The 24552-nt window shown below is 42.3% G+C and overlaps 1 protein-coding gene and 2 long non-coding RNA genes across 3 annotated transcripts; 1 reads left to right on the top strand and 2 right to left on the bottom strand.

The window, feature by feature from the left end:
• Nucleotides 1-1097: 1097 nt before the first annotated feature.
• Nucleotides 1098-13830, bottom strand: Nanp (N-acetylneuraminic acid phosphatase). Its single transcript, NM_001009409.1, has 2 exons — nucleotides 13725-13830; nucleotides 1098-2316 (listed from the first exon to the last, which is right to left on the bottom strand). Exons 1-2 carry the CDS (start codon nucleotides 13812-13814, stop codon nucleotides 1660-1662), a joined length of 747 nt encoding a protein of 248 aa, NP_001009409.1. The 5' UTR covers nucleotides 13815-13830; the 3' UTR covers nucleotides 1098-1659.
• LOC134486182 (uncharacterized) lies at nucleotides 12488-13718 on the bottom strand. The gene is made up of 3 exons (XR_010064987.1): nucleotides 13489-13718; nucleotides 13102-13382; nucleotides 12488-12622 (listed from the first exon to the last, which is right to left on the bottom strand). It is a non-coding gene; the product is annotated as an uncharacterized LOC134486182 (long non-coding RNA).
• Nucleotides 13831-14045: 215 nt separating the features above from the next.
• LOC134486183 (uncharacterized) lies at nucleotides 14046-19229 on the top strand. Its single transcript, XR_010064988.1, has 2 exons — nucleotides 14046-17746; nucleotides 19094-19229. It is a non-coding gene; the product is annotated as an uncharacterized LOC134486183 (long non-coding RNA).
• The last annotated feature ends 5323 nt before the right edge of the window (nucleotides 19230-24552 follow it).

Below are 24552 nucleotides of genomic sequence, written 5' to 3' on the forward strand. Positions count from 1 at the left end.
AGTAGATCTATCCTTACACAGTGGAGAATGCCACAGACTTGGAACATAACCACTGTCAACACCCAGCTTAGTGCCCTGCTCCATCTACTCTAGGCATTCGTCTTAGCTGCAGTGCTCTGGGCCCTCTGGACAACTATGAGCGCCTGGCTTTGTATGAGGATGCCATTTCTGGGGAAACTACACAATAATAGAGATGACAAAACATTATCATTGTTTAATTTTAAAGAATTCTAACAACCTAGAAAGCACTGGTAATATCATAGGCCTATCAAATTCTTTACTATCTATGTAACATATCAAACCTCTTTCCTGAGGAAGGCGTGGGAAGACTGGGACATTACATGCTCAACTGTCTGGGATATGCAGTGGAGACATCATTTTCCCCTTGAATTTCTCCTAGACTACTTTTGTTAAAGAACTGCTAACATCTTAGCAATGATTAACCTTCAGTTAGTATAGTAGGTATGACCTGGCATATCTGTGTCTACTACTTGTGGGGTGGTTAAACATTCTATTTCACTACCATTTTACCTGTATTAGCGAACCATTCTGAGTCTGTTTATGAACTCATGACTAGTCACCGTTTGGTCTAGGGGAAATTCTCTGGTTGCCAATGTTACCTTGGCATACTAATCAAGCTCCAGGTGAGCTCTAGAGACACAGTGCTCTTCAAAGTATGAAAACAAACTTAAGACAGAGGTAACTGTGAAAGCCATTCAAGTACTTGTTTTGTTTGTTTGTTTGGTTCTGAGACTGCTATGTAGCTCAGGCTGCTCTTAGAGATACATCTGGTCCTGCCTACTGAGCGCTGGGATCGAAGGTGTGTGGCACTACACCCAGCTTTCAAACCTAACTTTCTCTACTAGTTTGGTCACCTGGGGGATTAGTCACCAGAGATCAGACCAGTGGGGAAACGACCTGCTCAGAGCACATGGAGGTTAAGTCTCTTCTTGTGAACCCAAAGGAACAAAATGACTGGTGGTGTCACATGGCTAGCACTTAAGCAAAATGCCCAATCCTCTCCACAGTAAGCTGGAGAAAAGGCAGTCTTCACTCTTTAGGAGTCACAAGCTCACTCTACAAGTATGAAAATGGTATGGAGAAAAAGCACCATGGTTTGAATTTTAATAGTTTTCCCCACACTATAACAATCTGTTATGATCACACCACAAAAAATTCAGCCCTCCGAAAGTCATGCAGAAAAATTAGATAACAGGTAAGAACATATACATTGAAAGTAGGCACAATATTTATAACAAAAATTTGCCTAAATATGTAAAATTTCACTATGAAATGTCTTGATTTGTGTGATTTAGTATTTATACTAATCCGATTCAGCTGCCTGAATCTCTATTTTAGAATATCTATTTTTTAAAAAAATCTATTTCTACTCTAGAAATCAGTACCTGTATATCATCATATAAGCTATTCTGCCTTTCTTCAAGTTTTTTGGACTACATGATTAAAACCTGGATTTCTGACATGAAACAAGCCTATGGTTATCAACAGCAGCAGGGTTGGGAGGATCTTCACAGTTTGACTATGAATTCCTCACTCACATTATTCTTAGAATTGAACAAAATATACAGAACACCGTAGCTTTCCTTAGTTGTAATCCTGGAAACTGGCTCTGAACATGGTCACTGTGCCCTTCTGTATTTACACAGACATGCTGACTTTGCAATCTATGCTTTGCAAGAGAGCAGGTAATTCTAACACAGAGGAAACCATATAGTGAGGCATGGGGGACGATGTCAGTGGCACTCCTCCACTCTTGTTTATCCAGACCGTGGCTTTCAGTCCTGCATTCAGGCCTCCTTGTATATCGGTTTCTAGTGTGTCACCAACCATCACACAGTCCCCTGGCTGCACTCCAAGAAGATCACAGCAGTGATAAAATATGGAAGGTGCTGGTTTCTCTTCCTTCTGTTCTCCTCCTACAACAATGGCATCAAAGTAAGACTGGCAGGCACAAGCCTCGATCTTTTCCCTCTGTGTCTGTCTGTCACCGTTTGTTAACAAGAGTAGGCGGACCTCTTTACGAAGTTCAGTGAGCATGGCTTTGACATCTTCTTCTAGGGTCATGTGCTGTAAGCGTGTAGATTTCCACAGGAAATAACATTCCTCAGCCAATTTCCTATTGTCGGCACCACCTTTGGTTTCCTGGATTGCTTCTTCCCAGTGCGAAGTCCTCACATCTGTAATGCATGTACTATAGGGATGAAAGCACTCCTTGCTCAGTTTAACTTGAACTTTATCGCAGATGACTTCAGCCTCTTCTTTGTAGTGGTATTTTGATTGTAAGAGCTTTATTACCTAGGCAGAGAAAAATAACTTGGTCAGCATACTTGTCTTTAACAGTCACATTGTGAGGAGTGACTTCTTCCCATTAACACACCATCTCTAGAGAGATTTGGACAAATTAAAGACTCTATAACCCCAAAGACAATCAAAAATGCATATATCATCCATCTGCTACACCCACCTTGCTCCCTGTATCTCTGTCCCCAGCATCTAGTCTAAAATGATTCTTCACACAAACCCCTAAACAAGCCTTTATTTGTTTGGTAGCCTACATGTTTCATACTGATTATGAAGAACTGAAAATAAGAATTTCACTTAAATCTAGGGAAACATTTTAGTACTTTCTGAAAAGCATTATCATACACACACATATACATATATAGACACACACAGACACACGGGGCGGGGGATATGAATGTATGTGTACTAGGAACAGCCAAGGGCCTACATTAGGTATTAGGTATGCTCTACACCAGAGCTACATTCTCAGCTCTATTATTCTACATGGCTACCTATTTGGTCTATTTCTTAACATTTACCAAGGACTGGAATGTGGCTAGCTTAATGGTTAAATTAGTACTTCTCTTTTCTTAACATCTGATACAGCCCTATATTTTCCCTTTCAAGACAAGGCAGTAAGTTCAGCACTGTTAAAATTTTTCCTGGGTTGAAACATGAATCCATACTAATCTACTTCCACAGCAGACATGCTGGTCTGACAGTGTGTACTGATTTCTGGGGCATCATTGCATAGGAAAAAGGACACAGATGGGGAACAATTATTAATTGATGCTGGGTTGGGTGCTGCTGACAGTTAAATAGACAAGAACTATGGAAGTAAAATTGAACTCATTCTTAAGAGTAGTTGAATAGGCCTGGCAGAGAAGTCATACCTAAAACAAGAGCTAATAAGTAAATAATGTGGATGTGGGGGATTAACTCACTCTACACAGAAGCAATGAGCATAGAATTCTGACCCAAAAAAGGTAAAGTGAGTTGAGCCAAAATGGAAGGCATCAGGAGGCAAGGATGTGTTGGAGGGACCTTGAACGGATGCTACCAAAATCCCTTCTGACCATTTTCCCACATATGCCCAATATTTCATACTCTAAGTTTGTAATTTCCCCACTTGCAAGCTTGTCCACAGATGCATCCATGCATGCGGACTGGGGTTCAAGTGTTGTCGAGGGAATACCATTCAACCCACAAGAGAAGAAACTACACACAAACATCAGACCTTCACTGCTCTTAACAACTGAAGCATGTTCTGCAGTATCATCCTGGAATAGCCATGTGGTGCCAACAGTCCTAGTTCCTTTGGATTCACAAGAAGACAATTACCTCCATGTGCTCTGAGCAGGCCAATTTCCTCACTGGCCTGATCTCTGGTGACTAATCCCCCAGATGAACAACCCATCCCTACTCTGATCTCCCACACCCTTCCTAGGATCCCTTCCTAATGAACTACCTATACTGAAAGATGTACTTCTAGAGTGTCCCATACTAACCAAGTCAAATATTGATCTTCAGACATGAGTGCATGGTATTGTACTATCAGGGCTGGGAGTGCTGCTCAGTGACGGCTTGCACGCATAAGGCTCTTTTCCTGTGCTACCATCAAACAACCATGTCTGCTGAATAAAGCAATCCAATGCACAAAAATGACACAGGGAACAAGTAGCATACTGTTCACTCCAAAACTGAAAAGGAGAAAGGTATTAATAAGACATAGACTCTCTTTTCTTAAGAGTATAAGAGGAACTGGACCAGTCCCACAGCTCCCTGCACCCAAATCCTGTTGGGGAGAGAGCTGAACTCCCAGAAATGTGGACAGTCCTGCAATCTCAGAGGAGACCCCCACTTCTGCTCACTTTCCTGGCCCAATAGGAACCTGCCTGGTTCCTTCTGGACATAGGAACCAAGGAAAAGTCTGGGATAGGAACCTTTTGGCTTTTGCCTGCACCTGGAACTGACCCTGTGACATAATTCTCTGTATGTAGATTCCCCTGAGAGAAAGCCGATCTCCAGGATTGCTGACACACAGGCTTTCAGGAGGGTCAAGCTACTGTCAGAGACAGCAAGACCAGCTAACACCAGAGACAACCTGATGGTGAGAGGCAAGTGCAGGAACCTAACCAACAGAAACCGAGACTACTTGGCATCATCAGAGCCCAGTTCTCCCACCAAAGTAAATATCAGATATCACAACACACCAGAAAAGCAAGATTTGGATTTAAAATCACATTTCATGATGATGATAGAGGAGTTTAAGACGACAAATAACTTCTTTAAAGAAATACAGGGCAACACAAGTAAACAAGTAGAAGACCTTAAAGAGGAAACACAAAAATCCCTTAAAGAATTACAGGAAAACACAACCAAATAGATGAAGGAATTGAATAAAACCGTACAGGATTTTAAAATGGAAATAGAAACAATAAAGAATGCACAAAGGGAGACAACCCTGGAGATAGAAAACCTAGGGAAGAGATCAGGAGTCATAGATGTAAGAAGCATCACCAACAGAATAGAAGAGATAGAAGAGAGAATCTCAGGGGCAGAAGATAGCAAAGAGGACATGGAAACAAACTTCAAAGATAATGTAAAACACAAGAAGCTCCTAGCCCAAAACATCCAGGAAATCCAGGACACAATGAGAAGATCAAAGCTAAGGATAATAGGTATAAAGAAAGTGAAGACTCCCAAATTAAAGGGCCAGTAAATATTCTCAACAAAATTATAGAAGAAAACTTCCCTAACCTAAAGAAAAAGATGCCCATAAATATAAAAGAAGCCTACAGAACTCCAAATAGATTGGACCAGAAGAGAAATTCCTCCCATCACGTAACAGTCAAAACACCAAATGCACAAAACAAAGAAAGAATATTAAAAGCAGGGGTTGGGGATTTAGCTCAGTGGTAGAGCGCTTGCCTAGCAAGCGCAAGGCCCTGGGTTCAGTCCTCAGCTCCGGAAAAACAAAAAACAAAAAAACAAAACAACAACAACAACAACAAAAAACCCCAAAAAACACAAGGTAAGAATATTAAAAGCAGTAAGGGAAAAAGGTAAAGTAACATATAAAGACAGACCTATCAGAATCACACATCAGAGCCACACACACATAATTCCACCTCTAACAACAAAAAAGAACAGGAAACAACAATCACTATTCCTTAATATCTGTTAACATCAATGGACTCAATTCTCCAATAAAAAGACATAGATTAACAGACTGGATACGAAAAGAAGACCCAGCATTTTGCTGCATAGAGGAAACACACCTCAGTGACAAAGACAACCATTACTTCATAGTAAAAGGCTAGAAAAAGTTTTCTAAGCAAAGCATCCCAAGAAACTACCTGGAGTAGCCATTCTAATATCCAATAAAATCGACTTTCAACCAAAAGTTATCAAAACAGTTAAGGAAGGACTCTTCATGTTCATCAGAGGAAAAATCCACCAAGATGAATTCTCAATCCTAAATATCTAAGCTCTAAATGCAAGGGAAACTACATTCATAAAAGAAACCTTACTAAATCTCAAAGCACACATTGTACTTCACACAATAATAGTGGGAGACTTCAACAGTCCACTGTCATCAATGGACAGATGATGGAAACAAAGACTAAACAGAGACACAGAAAAACTAACAGAAATTATGAACCAAATGTATTTAACTGATATCTATACAACGTTTCATTATAAAACAAAAGAATATACCTTCTTCTTAGCACCTCATGGTACCTTCTCCAAAACTGACCATATAATCAGTCATAAAACAGGCCTTAAAAGACACAAGAAGATAGAAATAATCCCATTCATCCTATCAGATCACCATGGACTAAGGCTGGTCTTCAGTAACAACAAAAATGACAGAAAGCCCACATACACATGGAAGCTGAATAATGCTCTACTCAATGATAACTTGGTCAAGGAAGAAATAAAGGAAGAAATTAAAGACTTTCAGAATTTAATGAAAATGAAGGCACAACATACTCAAACTTATGGGGCACAATGAAAATAGTGCTAAGATGAAAACTCATAGCTTTGAGGACCTCCAGAAAGAAACTGGAGAGCATACACTAACGGCTTGACAGCACATGTAAACGTTCTAGAACAAAAAGAAGCAAATACACCCAAGAGGAGTAGAAGTCAGGAAATAATCAAACTCAGGGCTGAAATCAAACAAGTAAAAGCAAAAAGAACTATACAAAGAATCAACAAAACCGGGAGCTGGTTCTTTGAGAAAATCAACAAGATAGATAAACCCTTAGCTAGACTAACCAGAGGGCACAGAGAGTGTATCCAAATTTAAAAAAATCGGGCTGGAGAGATGGCTCAGCGGTTAAGAGCACCCGACTACTCGTCCAGAGGTCCTGAGTTCAATTCCCAGCAACCACATGGTGGCTCACAACCATCTGTAAAGAGATCTGATGCCCTCTTCTGGTGTATCTGAAGACAGCTACAGTGTACTTATATATAATAAATGAATAAATCTTTAAAAAAAAAATCAGAGGCATAACAACAGAAACTGAGGAAATTTAAAACATCATCAGATCCTACTACAAAAGCCTATATTCAATAAAACTGGAAAATCTGGAGGAAATGGACAATTTTCTAGACAGACACCAGGTATCAATGTGAAATCAGGATCAGATAAACCATCTAAACAGTCTCATAACTCCTAAAAAATTAGAAGCAGTTATTAAAAGTCTCCCAACCAAAAAAAGCCCAGGTCCAGACGGGTTTAGTGCAGAATTCTATCAGACCTTCATAGAAGACCTAATACCAATGCTGTCCAAACTATTCCATAAAATAGAACCAGAAGGAGTACTACCCAATTCCTTCTATGAAGCCACAATTATGCTTATACCTAAACCACACAAAGACCCAACATAGAAAGAAAACTTCAGACCAATTTCCCTTATGAATATTGATGCAAAATTACTCAATAAAATTCTTGCAAACCGAATCCAAGAATACATCAAAATCATCCATCATGATCAAGTAGGCTTTATCCCAGGGATGCAGGGATGGGTTCAACATATGGAAATCCATCAACATAATCCACTATATAAACAAACTCAAAGGAAAAAAACCCATATGATCATTTTATTAGGTGCTGAGAAAGCATTTGAGAAAATTCAACACCCCTTCATGATAAAAGTCCTGGAAAGATCAGGAATTCAAGGCCCAAACCTAAACATAGTAAAAGCAATAAACAGCAAACCAGTAGCTAATGTTGAACTAAATAGAGAGACTCCTGAAGCAATCCCACTAAAATCAGGGATTAGACAAGGCTGCCCACTCTCTCCCTACTTATTCAGTATAGTACTTGAAGTCCTAGCCAGAGAAATCAGACAACAAAAGGAAGTCAAAGGGATACAGATTGGAAAGAAAGAACTCAAAATATCACTATTTGCAGATGATATGATAGTATATTTAAGTGACCGCAAAAGTTCCACCAGAGAACTACTAAGCCTGATAAACAATTTCAGCAAAGTGACTGAGCATAAAATTAACTCAAACAAATCAGATGCCTTCCTCTACTTAAACGATAAACAGGGTGAGAAAGAAATTAGGGAAATGACTCCCTTCACAATAGTCCCAAATAATATAAAACATCTCGATGTGACTCTAACCAAGCAAGTGAAAGATCTGTATGATAGAACTTCAAGTCTCTGAAGAAAGAAATTGAAGAAGATCTCAGAAAATGGAGAGACCTCCCATGGTCATGGATTGGCAGGATTAATATAGTAAAGATGGCCATTTTACCAAAAGCAATCTACAGATTCAATGCAATCCCTATCAAAATTCCAACTCAATTCTTCATAGAGTTAGAAAGAGCAATTTGCTAATTCACTTGGAATAACAAAAAACCCAGGATTGCGAAAACTCTACTCAACAATAAAAAAACTTCTGGTGGAATCACTATCCCTGACCTCAAGCTGTATTACAGAGCAATAGTCATAAAAACTGTATTGTATTGGTACAGAGACAGGAAGGTAGATCAATGGAATAGAATTGAAGACCCAGAAATAAACTCACACAACCTATGGTCACTTGATCTTTGACAAAGGAGCTAAAACCATCCAGTGGAAAAAAGACAGCATTTTCAACAAATGGTGTTGGTTCAACTGGAGGTCAGCATGTAGAAAAATGCCAAATTGATTCATTCTTATTGCCCTGTAGAAAGCTCAAGTCCATGTGGGTCTAGGACCTCCAATAAAACTAGATACAGTCAAACTAATAGAAGAAAAAGTGGGGAAGACCCTCCAACACATGGGCACTGGGGAAAATTTCCTGAACAAAAAACCAATGGCTTATGCTCTAAGATCAAGTATTGACAAATGGGACTTCATAAAGCTTCTGTAAAGCAAAGATCACTGTTATTAGGACAAAATGGCAACCAAAAGATTGGGAAAAGATCTTTACCAATCCTATATCTGATAGAGGGCTAATAATCTAATTATACAAAGAAGTCAAGAAGTTAGACTCCAGAGAATCAAATAACCCTATTAAAAATGGGGTATAGAGCTAAACAAAGTATTCTGAGCTGAGGAATATCGGATGGCTGTGAAGCACCTAAAGAAATGTTCAACATCCTTAGTCATCAGAGAAATGCAAATCAAAACAACCCTGAGATTCCACTTCACACCAGTCAGAATGGCTAAGATCAAAAACTCAAGTGACAACAGATGCTGGTGAGGATGTAGAGAAAGAGGAACACGCCTCCATTGTTGGTGGGATTGCACACTGGTACAACCACTCTGGAAATCAGTCTGGAGGTTCCTCAGAAAATTGGACATAGTGCTACCTGAGGACCCAGCTATACCACTCCTGGGCATATACCCAAAAGATGTCCAACATACAACAAAGACACATGGTCCATTGTGTTCATAGGAGCCTTATTTATAATTATTTATAGCCAGAAACTTGAAAGATCCCAGATGTCCTTTAATGGAGGAACACAGATAATATGGTACAATTACACAATGGAATGCTACTCAGCTATTAAAGACAATGACTACCTGAAATTCTTAGGCAAATGGATGGAACTAGAAAATATCCTGAGTGAGGTAACCCAATCACAAAAAAAAAAAAAAAAAAAAAAAAAAAGTGGTATGCATTCACTGATAAGCAGATAGTAGCCCAAAAGCTCGGATTATCGAATGATACAATCCACAGACCACATGAAGCTCAAGAAGAAGGATAACCAAACTGCTGATGCTTCTAGGAGCAGGAACAAAAGTATTAATAGGAGGAAATACGAAGACAAAGTTTGGAGCAGAGACTGAAGGAAAGAACATCCAGAGACTAACTCACTTGGGGATTCGGCCAATACACATACAGCCACCAATCCTAGACAATATTATTGATCCCAAGACATGCATGCTGACAGGAGCCTGATAGAGTTGTCTCCTGACAGGCTCTAAGAGAGCATGACAAATACAGAGGTGGATCCTTGCAGTCAACCATTGAACTGAGAACGGGGTCCCCATTGGAGGAGTTAGAGAAAGGATTGAAGGAGCTGAAGGGGTTTGCAACCCCATAGAACAACCAACCTGAGCTCCCAGGGACTAAACCACCATCCAAAGAGTACACCTGGACAGACCCATGTCTCCAGCTGTATATGCAGCAGAGGATGGCCTTGTTGGGCACCAATGGGAGGAGAAGCCCTGATCCTGCCAAGGCTCAACCCCCCAGTTTAAGTGAATGTCAGGGCAGGGAGGCGGAAAGGGGTAGGTGTGTGGGGGAACACCCTCATAGAAAAAGGGGAAGGGGGGGTTTATGGATGGGAAACTGGGAAAGGGGATAACATTTAAAATGTAAATAAAAAAATATCCAGTAAAAGAAAAAGAGAAGTTATTTTCTGAATACCTGTTATTTGGATGTGAAGGGACTAAATTCATACACACATACGTACACACACACACACACACACAGAGAGAGAGAGATATTATGAAACAGCTCAGAAATTTAAATGACTTTTGTTATTTAAAGATTTATTTTCATGAACCTTTATGCACGCATGTCTCCCACATGTGTGGGGCTGTCCACGGAGGCTAGATTCCCTGCAGCTGGAGTTACAGGTGGTTGTGAGCCATCAAACATGGGTGCTGGGATGTGAACTCAGGCCTTCTAGAAGAGCAGCAAGTGTTAACCCCTGAGCCATCTCTATGGCCAACTCCACCTGTTTTTTTTTTTTTTTTTCTTTTAAAAAAATGTTTTACAGACAGGATCTTATATAGTCTAGGCTGGTTTCAAACTCTCTTTGTAGCTGAGGGATGACTTTGAATTTGATTGTTTTGCTTCTACCTCACAAATGTTGGGATTACCGTCATATACCACCATGGTTACTTTTGTGATTCTGGGGGCTTGGACCAGAGATTTGTGGAAATAGCAAGCAGTCTCCCAAATGAACTACATTTTCAGCATCCTTGGCTATTCCTAGTTAAGTCGACTATCACTCACCAATGCCACATGGGATGAACCTGCCTTAAAAATGAAATACATTCCCCATATACTTTTTCTGACACACCCACAAAGGCATTTATCATATTTATAGTTATTTCTATTAGACATTTAATTTACAAATGATTTTTTAAAGAAAATCTGCTCAATGAGGAACTGTACATTCATGCCTTTTCCTTATGACTATGAAAGCACACTGTGGTAGTCTGAATAAGAATGACCCCAACAGGCTCATATATATGAATGTTTGATTTCTAGTTAGTGGACAACAAGGCATAGTGTTTCCATAGTGTTACTATTGGAAAATGTATATCATCGGGGGTGGGCTTTTGTGTTTTCAAAAGTTAGGCCCAGTCTTGCTATCTCTGTCTCTAACTTGCAAGTCAGATGTGAGCTCTAAGCTCCAGCAGCATGCACACCTGCCACCATACTCCTTCCCAGGCCGATCACAGACCTACCTTCTGAAACTGCAAAAGAGCCCTAAATTACATGCTTTCTCCTGTAAGCTGCTTTGTCACAGCAAGAGAGCAGTAAGAAGGTCATATGCCTGAAAAGAATGGAAAAACCTTCCCCAAATGGTTTAGAAAGTAAAATCGATACTCCTTCCCCAAGGCAAAGGCCAGACATCTTCCTAGTCCCTCAGAAATCATTCAGAATGGCTTAGGACAGCTGGCATATTACTTTGGGATAGGTCAAAGTTTATAAGGAATGTTGTATCCTTACAAGATGAAGTATTCACAACATTTACTTTTGCTAATTTCATAGCCCATGTTTAAGTAAAGGAGGTGGTAAAGAACCAAGACTGGAGATACGAACTCTTACCCACCATCCACTATCCATTCAGCACTTACCACGTGTCAGACAAAGCTAGTTCAGATAGCACATTCCCTTTCAGGAAGGATTCTGCTGTAGGCCTGAGTTGCAGAAATGAATAATAACATCCTCTGACAGGTGCAGTGGGAGATAAAGGAAGAAAAAAATAAGGTGCAAAATACAGGGTCAACACCACGGAGAAATACTGTGCGGTGGTGGTGTTGCTTTGAGGTTAAGAGTCTTGGTTTGTTGATTAGACTGACTTCAAATTCCGGAGCTCAGGGGATACTCTTGCCCTGTCTCCCAAGTAAATCTTCTGTTTTTTTTTTTTGTTTTGTTTTGTTTTGTTTTTGTTTTTTTTTTCCTTTTTTTGGAGCTAGGGACCGAACCCAGGGCCTTGCGCTTGCTAAGCGCTTTACCACTGAGCTAAATCCCCAACCCCGTAAATCTTCTGTTTTAAAAAATAAAACCCGAAACTCACCGTGGCAGGGATGTGAAGGATGAATTGGATGTGGTCAGCCTGGAGACAAGACCAAAGCAGAAATCTACATAGGATGTGCCTTTCTGTAATTAAGGGGAGAGTAAGGGAGACTGGGAGCCAAGAGTCAATGGGGACTTAGGTCACTGAATGTGCACTGGGTGCTACAATCTTCCCATGCATGGCATTAAAGCTACCCGACAGTGTTATGCAGACTAATACGAAAATGTATAAGGATTTGAGGCTAGGCGTAGGGGAGGGGGGCTGCTGAGGCAATGAGTATTGGGAGAACTGTGATTCAAACTAAATGTGAGGTTTAACAGGCCTATTTAACAAGAACCAGCCTAAAACAAATATTAAGTTTCAAAACACTGGGCTTAGCTGGATAAGAACACATGTTAAGTGTGCACTGTCTGCAGTTAGAGATAATGGCGGCAGGACATACAGAAGTAGGTACTTGTGAGGGTGTCAGAATGCAAGGAACAATCAGCAGTGTGGAAAGCTTCAGTTAAGACTGATTCCAGGTTGGGGAGAAGTAGCTCAGTGGAGAACCTGTTTAGAATGGCAAGGAAGTAGGTTCAAACTTCAGAACTAAAAAACGCACACACACACCCCAATTCAAAATACCCAGTGTTGAAGCCACCTAACCACTCGGCAAGCCTATTGTAGTCTAGTGGCAGAGATAGAAGCTACCTCCCAATGGACTTGGAAATACACAGAAGAGAGACCTTATGGAGACAACGGGTGTAGATTTTCCTTAAAACATCACTGTGCAGAAAAACACAGTTCAAGAGAGGTGTAGTGTTAATTTTTTTTTTAAAGTATAAGACCGACAGGAACAAACTGTGTGTGCAATACGGTAAGAAATGTGAAAGGTGGGGCTGGGGATAAGCTCAGTGGTAGAGCGCTTACCTAGGAAGCACAAGGCCCTGGGTTCGGTCCCCAGCTCCGAAAAATAGAACCAAAAAAAAAAAAAAAAAAAAAAAAAAAAGAAATGTGAAAGGTTTAAGATTTGGATAAACAAAAACTACCTGATGAAGCACAGGACCTTAGTATTGAAAAGGGCTGGGTTTTTTTTTTGTAAGTGGGCTTTCCATATCTGTACTCCTTCGATTTCTCCTTGAAGCTGAAGGCAGAGGAAGGAAAGTAAGGGTGGGTAAGGGCTGGACTGGAGAAGGAAGAGGTCCGACAGCATCTGTAGCTATAGTTAGGAGGGTGCAGATCAGCAATGCCTTACTAAAAGAATGCCCCTTCAGCATTTTAATGTGTCGAGGGTCTCAGCACCAGAAAGCCAGGAAGGCCACAGGGAGGCCTGCAGGGAAAAAATGCTATGATGTAGGTTAAGTCCAGGCCCGCCTCTCAGAGTTATGTAACTTCCTGGGCCAAAGCCTTATCTGAGCCTCTTCCCCCAAACCCACCGCAGCCCCATCCCTCGCGGGGCTTCAGCGAGAAGAGGGCGGGGGGGGGGGTCTCGTCCCACGCCGTCCGAGCCCGAGTGACCGCAGGTGGCGGCGACTCTGCAGTCGTGGCAGTTCAGAGTTCAGCACCCGGCCCCACGCGCGGGAATGAAACTCCACGGGCACGCGGCGGGAGATTGAGGGTGCGGAGCGGAGTGCTGGCCCGGCAGGGGAGGGCGACGGCGCGGGGACGTTACCTCCAACATGCCTCTCCTGCTCGCCCCGGCCGTGTCGATGAGTGTGTTGTCCAGGTCAAAGAAGACCGCGCGGACCCGACTCAGCCCCATAGCCTCCGCAACCCAAGTAGCGCGCGAGCCGCCTCCGCCGCTCCGCGCACGCGCAAGGCGGTCTGGAATACCTGGGCGGAGTCTCGGGGTCACCTGACACTTCCAAAGCTCCGGGGTCGCAGCCGCAAGATCACGCGAGATTCGGACACTATAAATGTTATAGAAGGCGCGAGTGCACGAGAGGAGTGTGAGCGTGTCATGGCTTCTTGCTGTTCATTACTGGATGCTTCCAAGTGCAGTTCTCTCTGTTAACGGCTTTGTGGACCCCTTTGGCTGAAAAGAACATCCGAGCCGTATTCCAGACCCTTGGGTGGCCTGTCTTTCTGTGGTGACCGCACAGTCACCGTCAGGAGATGGAGCAAGAGTGTGTGCTCGCCAACCTCGGAACCCTGCTGCCCGGTGACTTTCTGTGCTTCTCTTCTCGTCCATAGCCTTGTGGGAACTGGAGAACATCCTTTGAAAGATGCTAGAAGAACTGAAGAGACATGGGAGGCTCTGCAGTGTTTGCCTAATGTTTTTTGGGGGTTTTTTTTTTAATGTGTATTTGTGTTCCTGTGTACGTGTTTGCCTGCCTCAGAGGACAGACGAGGTCGTCAGATCCCCTGGAGCTGCAGTTGTGGGTGGTTTTGAGCTGCCCACTGTGGGTACTGGGATTTGGGTCCTCTACAAGAACAGTATGAGTTCTTAATAACGGATTTATTTCTCCAGCTCCTTTTTCTCCATCTTTATTCATTTTCCTGAAACTTTGCAACCCCAGTCTTGTGTGCCTATTAATTGCATGGTTTCCTGCAACAGTCTATTAAAAACCCCAGAAGGCCAATAACAAGGTTTGCTACTTGAAATTAACCTCAATTCTTTTTTTATTAATGAAATTTGGAGTCACCTTCACTAGCCAGGAATTTAATGGGTCAGTTAATGCCACAGACCTGATTTTGAGCTTTCGAATTTGCATTGGTTATTACATTGTAAGTTCAGAGAAATGAGAAAGTATTTCATGATATGTGAAAATTGATTAAGTTTAATTGTCAATAGTTTTAGTTAAGTTTTTGTTTGTTGGTTTGTTCGTTTGTTTGAGACAGTGTTTCATCGTGTAACAGATTGGCCTGGGCATATAGACCATGCTGGCTTCTCTCTGTCTCCCAAGTGCTGGCTCTGAAGGCATGTACCACCACATCTGGCTTGAAGTAACTTTGACTAAGATCTTTGTCTATACTTGAATGATACTGTCACAAAGTGGCTTCTGTTGATAGTGAACTGTACCCTACCTGGGAAAAAATGGCTGACCCTCCAGCCTGTCAGCCCCAAACTGCCAAAACTGTGTAAGGTTTGACCTAGGCCAGTCAGATTGTTCTGTATACCCTTGTCTTATTGGCCGAAAGTTTTGGCTAAAAGTTTAACTTTGAGCTGTATTGTATTCATAAGGAACTTTTTTTTTTTTTTGGTTCTTTTTTTCTGGTTCTTTTTTTCCGGAGCTGGGGACCGAACCCAGGGCCTTGCGCTTCCTAGGTAAGCGCTCTACCACTGAGCTGAATCCCCAGCCCCCATAAGGAACTTGTTAAACCACCTTTGGCTGTAGAACTTCCTGTTTGTTGAGATAAATTTAACTCATTTTGGGAGTTTAATAATTGAAATGTAACATACTTGTTTCTGTGTAGTATGTTTCTGTTTTTGCCTTACAGAGTTGAATAACATGACTGTGAGGTCTTGAAATATTTAGCCCTGTACAGAAAAAGAAAATGCCCCCATAACATGAGGTACACGTCAGAGATGGGTGTCTGAGGCTCAGCAGAGAGAGATGAATGGCAGGCTACCTACAATTTTTGTATTTTGTGGAACAGACTCACAGTTGATGCCCTTTCCAAAAGTATTCTTCCTTTATTTAATAGACTACCTCACACTGATGCCGTGGTAGTGAATCAGTTGTATACACTTAGGCTAGCAGTCAGCCAAAATTATGAATGCAATATTTGCTATTGCTTTTTGTAGTTTTGTGTCAAATGTCATAATAGATGGTTGGTATTTCAAGATCGGTCTTTACAGCCTAAGTTCCTTTTGAATTTACATGCCTAGAACCCTCAGAGTTTTCCTATGGAATTTTAAACATAAATATATATATATGTATATATATATATCATACACACACACACACACACACACACACACACACACACACACACACAGATTTGTCAGTCCTCACTGAATTCTTACGGGTAGATGTGGCTGGATGAAAGAAAGATACAGCTAATGAGTTTCTAAAAGCTAAAAGATTCTGGGTAGCTTTTATTTCTTATCAGCCTTGGCTGAAACATTGCCCAGGTGAGATTGACTTATGGCTTATGTCTGTAAGAGACTGTCTTGATTTATGATTGATATGGGAGGTCTCTGGCCACTGTGGGTGGTGCATCAGAGCTACAAAAGAAAGCCAGCTCGAACCAGAGAGTAAAACGCAAGCAGCGTTTTCTTCATGGTATCTGTTTCTAGTTCTTGCTCTTAGTGATGGAGTGTGACCTAAAAATGTAACCCAGATAAACCCTTTGGACAAAGTATTTCACCACAGCAACAGGAAGCAAACTAGAATAGTTTAAAAAAATGTCAATCTGACTTAGAATTGAAGTAAAGATAACACTTGTAGCCTTGGTGGTGCTTATCTTCAGTTCCAGCACTGGCAGCAGAGGGAGGCAAATCTCCATGAATTAAAAGCCAGCTTGGTCTCCGGAGAACTCAAGGCCAGCTAGGACTACTTAGTGAAACACTGTCTCAAAATATATATAGTTCATATTTACATAATAAAAGCTAAATATTTGGTAGCTAGAGAAATGGCTCAGTGGTTAAAAGCACTAACTGTTCTTCTAGAGTACTGGGTTTGATTCCAAGCACCCAAACGGCAGCTCACAATTGTCTGTAACTCCATTTCTAGGGACATCTGACACCTGACTCTGACCTCTACAGGAACCAGGCACACAAGTGGAACACACATATATATGCAAGGCAAAACACCCATACAAATCAAGTCAACTTTTTAGAAGGCATTTGAGTATTTAGAAATAGAAAACTAGAAGCCAAGAAAAGATTTTTTTAAAGTCAAATATTTGACAGCCAAAGCTGGTGACCACATGGGAAAATAGGCACTTAATTATACACTGCTTGAGGAAACGTAAAACGGTGCAAACACCTCTGAGAATAATTTATCTGTATCTTTTATTGGCCTAGCATTCCCACCATTAGGAATTTACCCCTGGACATATTTCCAAAACTATCTTACAGATACTAGATTGTTTCTAGCAGCATTGTAAACAACAACAACAACAGCAGCAACAAAGATGGTTCTAACCCATGTCTGCTGTCAGTTACTCCAAGATTCCTGGAAGAAGCTTAGTCCCAAGTGTAATAGTGAAGTGACAGAACTGAAGTAGACAGGAACCTGCTGGAAGGTAATTAGGCCTTGGGGCTCTACCTTCGTGTTACAATACAGCTGCACTCAGGGAGTGGGCGAGACCCACAGGACTGAGTTGGTTTCCTGTCCTGAGCCTGATGACTCCCAAATTTCTACATCCACCCCTTGCCTCTTGTATGTGTTTCCTGTTGTTATTCCTTCCACCATGAGGTCTTTAAACAGATGCTGATGTCATAATCTTGAATCTCCGGAACTGGGAACTAGTAAAGATTCTTTAAAAATAAAGTGCCGAATTTTTGTGTTTTGTTAAGCAACAGAAAAATAGACTAAGATAGAGATTATATGTTGAACTTTGACATAGCCATAGAGTGGAATGTGTAGCCTTAAGATGGAAACTTTCTTTTGATTAATTATAGTTTTTTTCCTTCACATTTTTGAAGGAGATTTGCTGATGTCCTTATGTCCCTTGAAAACAAGAGGATGTTTTTAGAGTTTTGGTAGAATACTGCCTTCATACTCCAAGTGTTTCTTTGGCCAGGTATCATTTTTTTCCTTCATTTATCTTCTGGGAAAAAGCTCAATTAGTAAGATATAAAAAGCTGCCCTTTGTTCTATAAGAGAAAAGCAAACATACAGACTTCTATACTGTTACTGTAACCGGATATGATATGGCTAAGAATAACAATGCTGCACTCTGCTTCCCAAATAAGCTGAGTCCTTTGCTGTTCTTCAGTTTGGTGTTCAGTCTTCTCCTTGACCCTGATCTTTCACACTTTTTATTCACATTTATTTTTGCTTTTAGTGTGCTCACAGAAAGTTACAACACCTTAAGTAGCAGTTGAGTAGCAATGCTTATAAGCAAGCTACAGTCCAGCTCTACATCAAATTGGTCAAAGCTCCTCCAGTGTTTACAAAACACAATAGATAAGATGCTACACCAAAACACACCATGTAAAGACAACTAGAAAACAAAGCATTGTTTGTTTTAATAGTATCCCCCCCCCCCCAAACTACTTTATAACAGTAACCATTCCACTTATCACATCTTGGTTGAGTTTAAAAAGTCCAAAATGACTGCAATTTTCTAAAAATGGGTAGGATGGAACAGTCACAAAAATGTCCCTTTGGGGCCTGCACAGACTTAAGCCAGATGGTGTCCTAGTGCTGAGAGGAGGAGGTAGATGCAGGCCCCTCCCTTAGTCAAGAGGGCATCTCCAATTGACATTCGCTTGGGAAATTGTTTTTCTCCAATAGAGTATATTAACCACACTTCAGACTAGGTCTCATGCCTAGCAGTAGATGGATAGAACAAAAGTAACTCATTGGCATATTTGTTGGCCTTTTGTCTCATGGTGCTTTGTTAGGGCTTTTTCCTTTTTTCTTTTTCTTTGTTTTTCTGGTCTTTTGCTTATGCATTATGGATTCCAATATTGTGTTCTTATGGGTTTTATTTGTATGTGTCTGTTTTCTTTATTAAAAATTCTGGTTTGGCAGGAAGGTGGTGGTACACACCTTTAATCCCAGCTCATGGGAGGCAGAGGTAGATGATCTCTGTTAGTTTGAGGCCAGCCTGGTCTACACAAACTTCTAGGATAGCCATGCTACACAAAGAAACCCTGTCTCAAAAGCCCCCAAAAAATCTGCTTTGTATTGTTTGTTTTCAAAGGATGCAAAAAACAAACAAACAAACCCCAAAAAACAAAAACAAACAAACAAAAAAACCTCACTGATTGTGGTACTTTAAATAACAGTGGCCCCAATAGGCTCATATATTTAAATTCTTAGTCACTAGTGAGTAGAACTATTTGAAAGGATTAGAAGGATTAGGAAATGTGGAGTAAGTGTGTCATTAACATTAATGTCAGGTCCAATGTCTCCCTTTCAGCTTTCAGCTTAAGATGTAAAGCTCTCAGCTACTCCTCCAGAGCCTGCCTCCATGCCACCATGCTCCCTACCATCATGATAATGGACTGCACCTCTGAGCCTGTAACCAAGCCCCCCATTAAATGCATTGTAATAGTTGTCTTGGTCATGGCATCCCTTTACAGCAATAGAACAGTGACTAGACACTAATGAAAAAAAAAATAATGAAGGCAGAGGAAGGTTTCTAAGCTTTCTGACCAGTCATAATGGTAGTAACAACGATGTGATATGGGGACTAGAAGCAGGGTATTAAAGCATCCTGTTTAAAAAATGCAATAAAAACCCGACATCTTTAGAATTAAGGGTTGATTATATCTTCTAAGTAGTCCCATCTGATGATATTATTCTTTGGCATACAGGTTTTGTTTCAGAGTTGGAAATAAGAGCTTTTAAGGAAATAAGGGATGGGCATCGTTGGGGATTAGGCGTCACACCACAGACCACATGAACAATGATCTCAGTCAGACAGGGATAGTTTATTGAACACACACCCTAAGACTGAATGATGAGGGCCGTAGCTCAGAATTCAGGGGCTGAGGCTACAACCCTAAACATTTTTCTGTGTCAGCTTATGAGGGTTAACCACCCCCACCCCAAACCATAATGAGCTCATATGCAGGTGCTGGACGTTTTTCCTGGTGGTCCACTCTGACTCACCCCAGTTTAGACATAACGGTTCATATTGAACTTTGATTTGATGGGTCCTACATAAATTTAAGAATTTAAGATTAACAAGCCACACACAGGACACAACAGGGTATATGGTCAGCAGTCACTGGCAGGCAAATTACAGCAACAATATGAAATAGTTGGCAGGCATGGAACAAAATGGCTACAGCTATGCTGGGGGAGCAAACCTCAACAGACATGGTGATACATGACTGAAAGCCCAGTCCTCAGAGGCTGAGATAGGTCTCCAAATACAATATGCTTGGCTGTACAAAATGTTTCAAAATGATGCATAGCTTGACTAAACTTTACAGTGTTCACACGTGTCATGTTTAAGAAGTCCTTTAGTGGGGTTGGGGATTTAGCTCAGTGGTAGAGCACTTGCCTAGCAAGCGCAAGGCCCTGGGTTTGGTCCCCAGCTCCAAAAAAAAGAAGAAGAAGAAAAAAAGAAGTCCTTTAGGTTAGAAGTGATGAAAGTTTCTTAGTGATAGTAAAATGGTGTTTGTCTTAGTCACAGTTTCTATTGCAATTATGAAACACCATGAGTAAAAACAAACAAACAAAAAAATGGAAAGGAAAGGGTTTATTTGACTTACATTTCCCATTGTAACCCATAACTGGGGGAATTCAGCATAGAAACTCAAACAGGGCAGGAACCTGGAGCAAGGAGCTGATGCAGAGGCCAGTGCTGCTTACTGGCTGGCCTCCCCCGCCTTGGTCAGCCTCTATTCTTCTAGAAAACAGGACCAGCCCAGGGTTGGCCCTACCACCAATGGCCTGGGTCCTTCCACATCAATCTCTAAGAAAATTCCCTTCGGGCTTGTCTAGAGGCTGACCTTATGGAGGCATTTTCTCATTTGAGGCGCCCTACTCTCAGATGACTAGTTTGTTGTCATGCTGACATAAAACTAAGCAGCACACTGTTTTATACTTTTTTATTTTGCTCAAAAATTTTAAGTTGTCAGTAAGTACAATTGAATGTATTGTGAAAAACAATATCTTGAAGTCTCTAAACATGGGGAATAACTTTCTCCCTCCCTCCCTCCCTCCCTCCCTCCCTCCCTCCCACCCTCCCTCCCTCCCTCCCTCCCTCCCTCCCACCCTCCCTCCCTCCCTCCCTTTTGGGGGTGGAGGCTGCTCATTTCATCAAACACAGGGCTTTGTGCATGCTTGTCATATAACGTCCTGTGTTTAATGCAGGGATAGCCACTGAGAAGACAGTGAATAGAGCCACAGGTTAATGACAGGGATATAATATGAAAGCATGGGGCTATGAAAAGGGGGTTCAAGTCCAAGGGATAAATCACTACAGTGGGATGGTCCAAGTGGAAAGCAACCCTTATTCAGGACACTTATGTGAGTTGAACACAAGGACCAGAGGCATCCATCACAGAGGCCAAGGCTGTCATCTACGTATCTAACAGTAGATACGACTGAAGAGGCCTCTGGGAAAGGATGTACTGATGCACAGTAGGATCCTGGGTATCCTGTCCAGCCTGACAGTGAACTGTTTGTTGAAACATTGGTTCCAGTCACACTAGATCCATCATTGCTTGAGACTGATTCTGCATCATAAGAGTCTCATTCTCACTCTGTTTTATTAATTTCTGGAAAGGTTGAGTCTTTTATAACACTGGGTGACTGCTCGTATCATGTGAAATGTATTTGTTCTTTGTCCTAGTTACAGAGTCCCCTTAATCCCTTACTACCTTGATAGGAATGTTTTCTTACTCATAATAGTCCCACTTTGATCACATCTTAATTTATATTATTCCACAGATAGCTTCAGGGAAGGCTAGGAAACACATAGAGCAAATGATTAGAATGCGGAAGGTGGAGTCCTCGGACTCACTCTTATCATGGAAGAGGGCAGATTAATCTCTAGAAAAATTATGATAACACTCAGATGGCCCCCACAGTGCTGTGTGAGTATAAGTTACTGTCATGAGGCCAGACCACCCAAATGTCTGATCGAATGGCCGTTTCCTTCCAGAAACCTCTCTCATCTCAGTTATTCTGGGTCTATCTGTCCAAGGTCTCAAAGAATTCTGTGACCATCAGAGTCAATTTGAACCAGCAGGGGAAGCTCAGAGGAGGAGAGGCCCAGGAATATCACAGAGGAAGCAACCACTACCTTCACCATGTGGGTCAAGAAATGTGTCTCTAACCTCTCTCTCTTTCTCACCTGACCCTAGGAGTGTCCAAGAGCTGCATAGTTGTCCTTCCCTAGTCCTTGCAATGCCACCGCCAGACCTGTGTGAGGACTTCAGATATACCCTCTGAGGATTCTCTTCTTCTCCCCCAGGATTTACAACATCCCATTTAGGTTGTTTGTTCCTTCTCTCTAGTCATGGTCAATGATGCTGTAGTTTAGAATAACAGCTGAATAACTCTGGGTTCCAGGCATCCTGACCTACATGGCTCTAATCACCAAATGAAGGAGGACCTGGGCTAACAACTTTCACCAGAACTGACTATCATGTGACAAGAACAGACCAGAGTTGGGAATGCTGAAGAAATGAACCCCTGCCCTAAACCCTATTCAGAGATTCTCTAGACTGCCTGCCCTTGAATGCACTACCTTCTCTGCCTTCCATGATCCAACTTGGAGCAGAAGCGGCTGACAGATCCCAGGGATCCTACCAACTGGTGACAGTGCTTGTGTGTCCCATCCCTGTGTGTACTGACTGCCTGGATTTCTGCTCAAGCATCTCAGCAGTACACATGATGCCCCAGATGTCTTTCCAAGGTGATCCCCGCTGATGTAAGATCAGCTGAGCTGTTGTCCTCAAAGGCTTTGTGCTCTATAGTTTTATGTCAACTTGATATAAGCTAAAGTCACCTGAGAGGAGGGAGTCTCAAGTTAGAAAATGCTTCCATAAAATGTGGCTGTGGCAAGCCTATAAGACGTTTTATTTATTAATGATTGATAGGGAGGGCCTGGTCCATTATAGATGATGTCATTCCCTAGGCTGTCCTGGGTTCTCAGCTGGTTAGCCTGCTGGCTCTCCTACTGTGATGCCCTTGGGGCTGGCTCACCAGCAATCCCACAACCAAGGCCAGATCTACTGTGCTGCCCAGGCAAGGCACAGGGCCCTTTCTCCTGAGTTTTGCAGCAGGTGATGGACAGGACCAGCTCTCTGACTCTCATGACCCCAGGACCAGTTCCCTCACACTGACACCCTTGGGGCTTGCTCACCCGCCATTATGGTCAACTCTGCTCTGCTGCCCAGAGGAGATGCAAGGTCAGCTCTCCTGTCTGCCACTTGTGTTGAGGCAGAAGAGAGGAAAGTGAATCCCGCCCTCGACTACACTATTACATAGCAGACAAGACAGAGGGACAGTTCTCCTGAGCTAACCCCTTCAGGGCATCATGGTTTGCTCACCTGTAGTCCCCTCAATCCAGGGCCAGCTCTACAATGCTGCCCAGGTCAAGCGCAAGGCCTGCTCTCCTGCATGCTGCAGCTGGTGATAGGGACAGCTATTTGGGACAGCTCTTCTATTTTCATGACTGCAGGGCTAGGTCTCCCACCTGCTGCAAGTGGTTGGGAAGAGTGGGAAGGAGGGTGTCCCTCTCTTATCCTTGCCACAGCACAGGAGACAAGTGGCACAGCCAGCTCTCTCACACCCATATTCTTTTTTTTTTCATTTTTATTGGTTATTTTATTTATTTACATTTCAAATGTTGCCTCCCTTTCTGGTTTCCCCTCCACAAGCCCCCACCCCATTATATCCCCTCTCACCCTGCCTCTATGAGGGTACTTCTCCACCCACTGACCCACTCCTACCTCACCCATTCACCATCCCCCTACAATGGAGGGCATCAAGCCTCCACAGGACTAAGGGCCTTACCTCCCATTGATTTCAGATAAGGCCATCTTCTGCTACATATGTAGTTGGAGACATGAGTCCCTCCATATATACTCTTTGGTTGGCGCTTTAGTATCTGGGAGATCTAGGGGGTCCAGTTAGTTGATATTGTTCTCCCTATGGGGTTGCAATTCCCTTCAGTGCCTTCATTCCTTTCCCTAATTCTTCCATTGGGGTACCCGGGCTCAGTCTGATGGTTGGCTATGAGTCTGTACCTGTATTAGTCAGGTGCAGGCAGAGCCTCTCAGGGGACAGCTATACCAGGCTCCTGTCAGCAAGCACTTCTTAGCATCAGCAATAGTGTCAGAGTTTGGTATCTGTGGATGGAATGAATCCCAAGGTGGGGCAGTCCCTGGATGGCCTTTGCTTCAGCTTCAGTCTCTGCATTTCCATTAGAGAAGAACAATTCTGGGTTAAAAATTTCGAGATGCGTGAGTGACCCCATCCCTCCACTGGGGGCCATGTCTATCTGCTGGAGGCGATCTCTTCAGGTTCTATTTCTGCACTGTTTCAGCTAATGTCATCCCCATTGGGTCCTGGGAGCCCCTCTCATCCCTGGTATCTGGGACTTTCTAGTGGGTCCCCAGTTTCCCACACCTCCACTGCTATTTATTTCTACTCCTTCTGACTCTCTGGACTTCTTTCCTGTTTCTTCCCATACCTGATCCTGCCACTCCCCTTTTTTACTCCCCCTCTCATCTCCCACCCAAGCCCCTCCTTCCCTCTGCCACTCGTGACTATTTTGTTCCCCTTCTAAGTGGGTTTGAAGCTATACTTGGACCTTCCTTCTTGTTAAGCTTCTTATGGTCTGTGAGTTGTATCATGTACCCATTAGCTTTTGGGCTAATATCTACTTATCAGTGAGTAGTTAACTACCACTGG

Source organism: Rattus norvegicus, chromosome 3 (assembly GCF_036323735.1).
Source record: "Rattus norvegicus strain BN/NHsdMcwi chromosome 3, GRCr8, whole genome shotgun sequence".
NCBI classification, from domain to species: Eukaryota; Metazoa; Chordata; class Mammalia; order Rodentia; family Muridae; genus Rattus; species Rattus norvegicus.

Excerpts from the sequence above, each read along its gene's own strand:
- Nanp (NM_001009409.1), bottom strand. The coding sequence starts at position 13,814 with ATGGGGCTGAGTCGGGTCCGCGCGGTCTTCTTTGACCTGGACAACACA. Across the intron at positions 2,317-13,724 it reads GCAGGAGAGGCATGTTGGAG|GTAATAAAGCTCTTACAATC; the intron begins GTAACGTCCCCG and ends TTCTCTGCCTAG.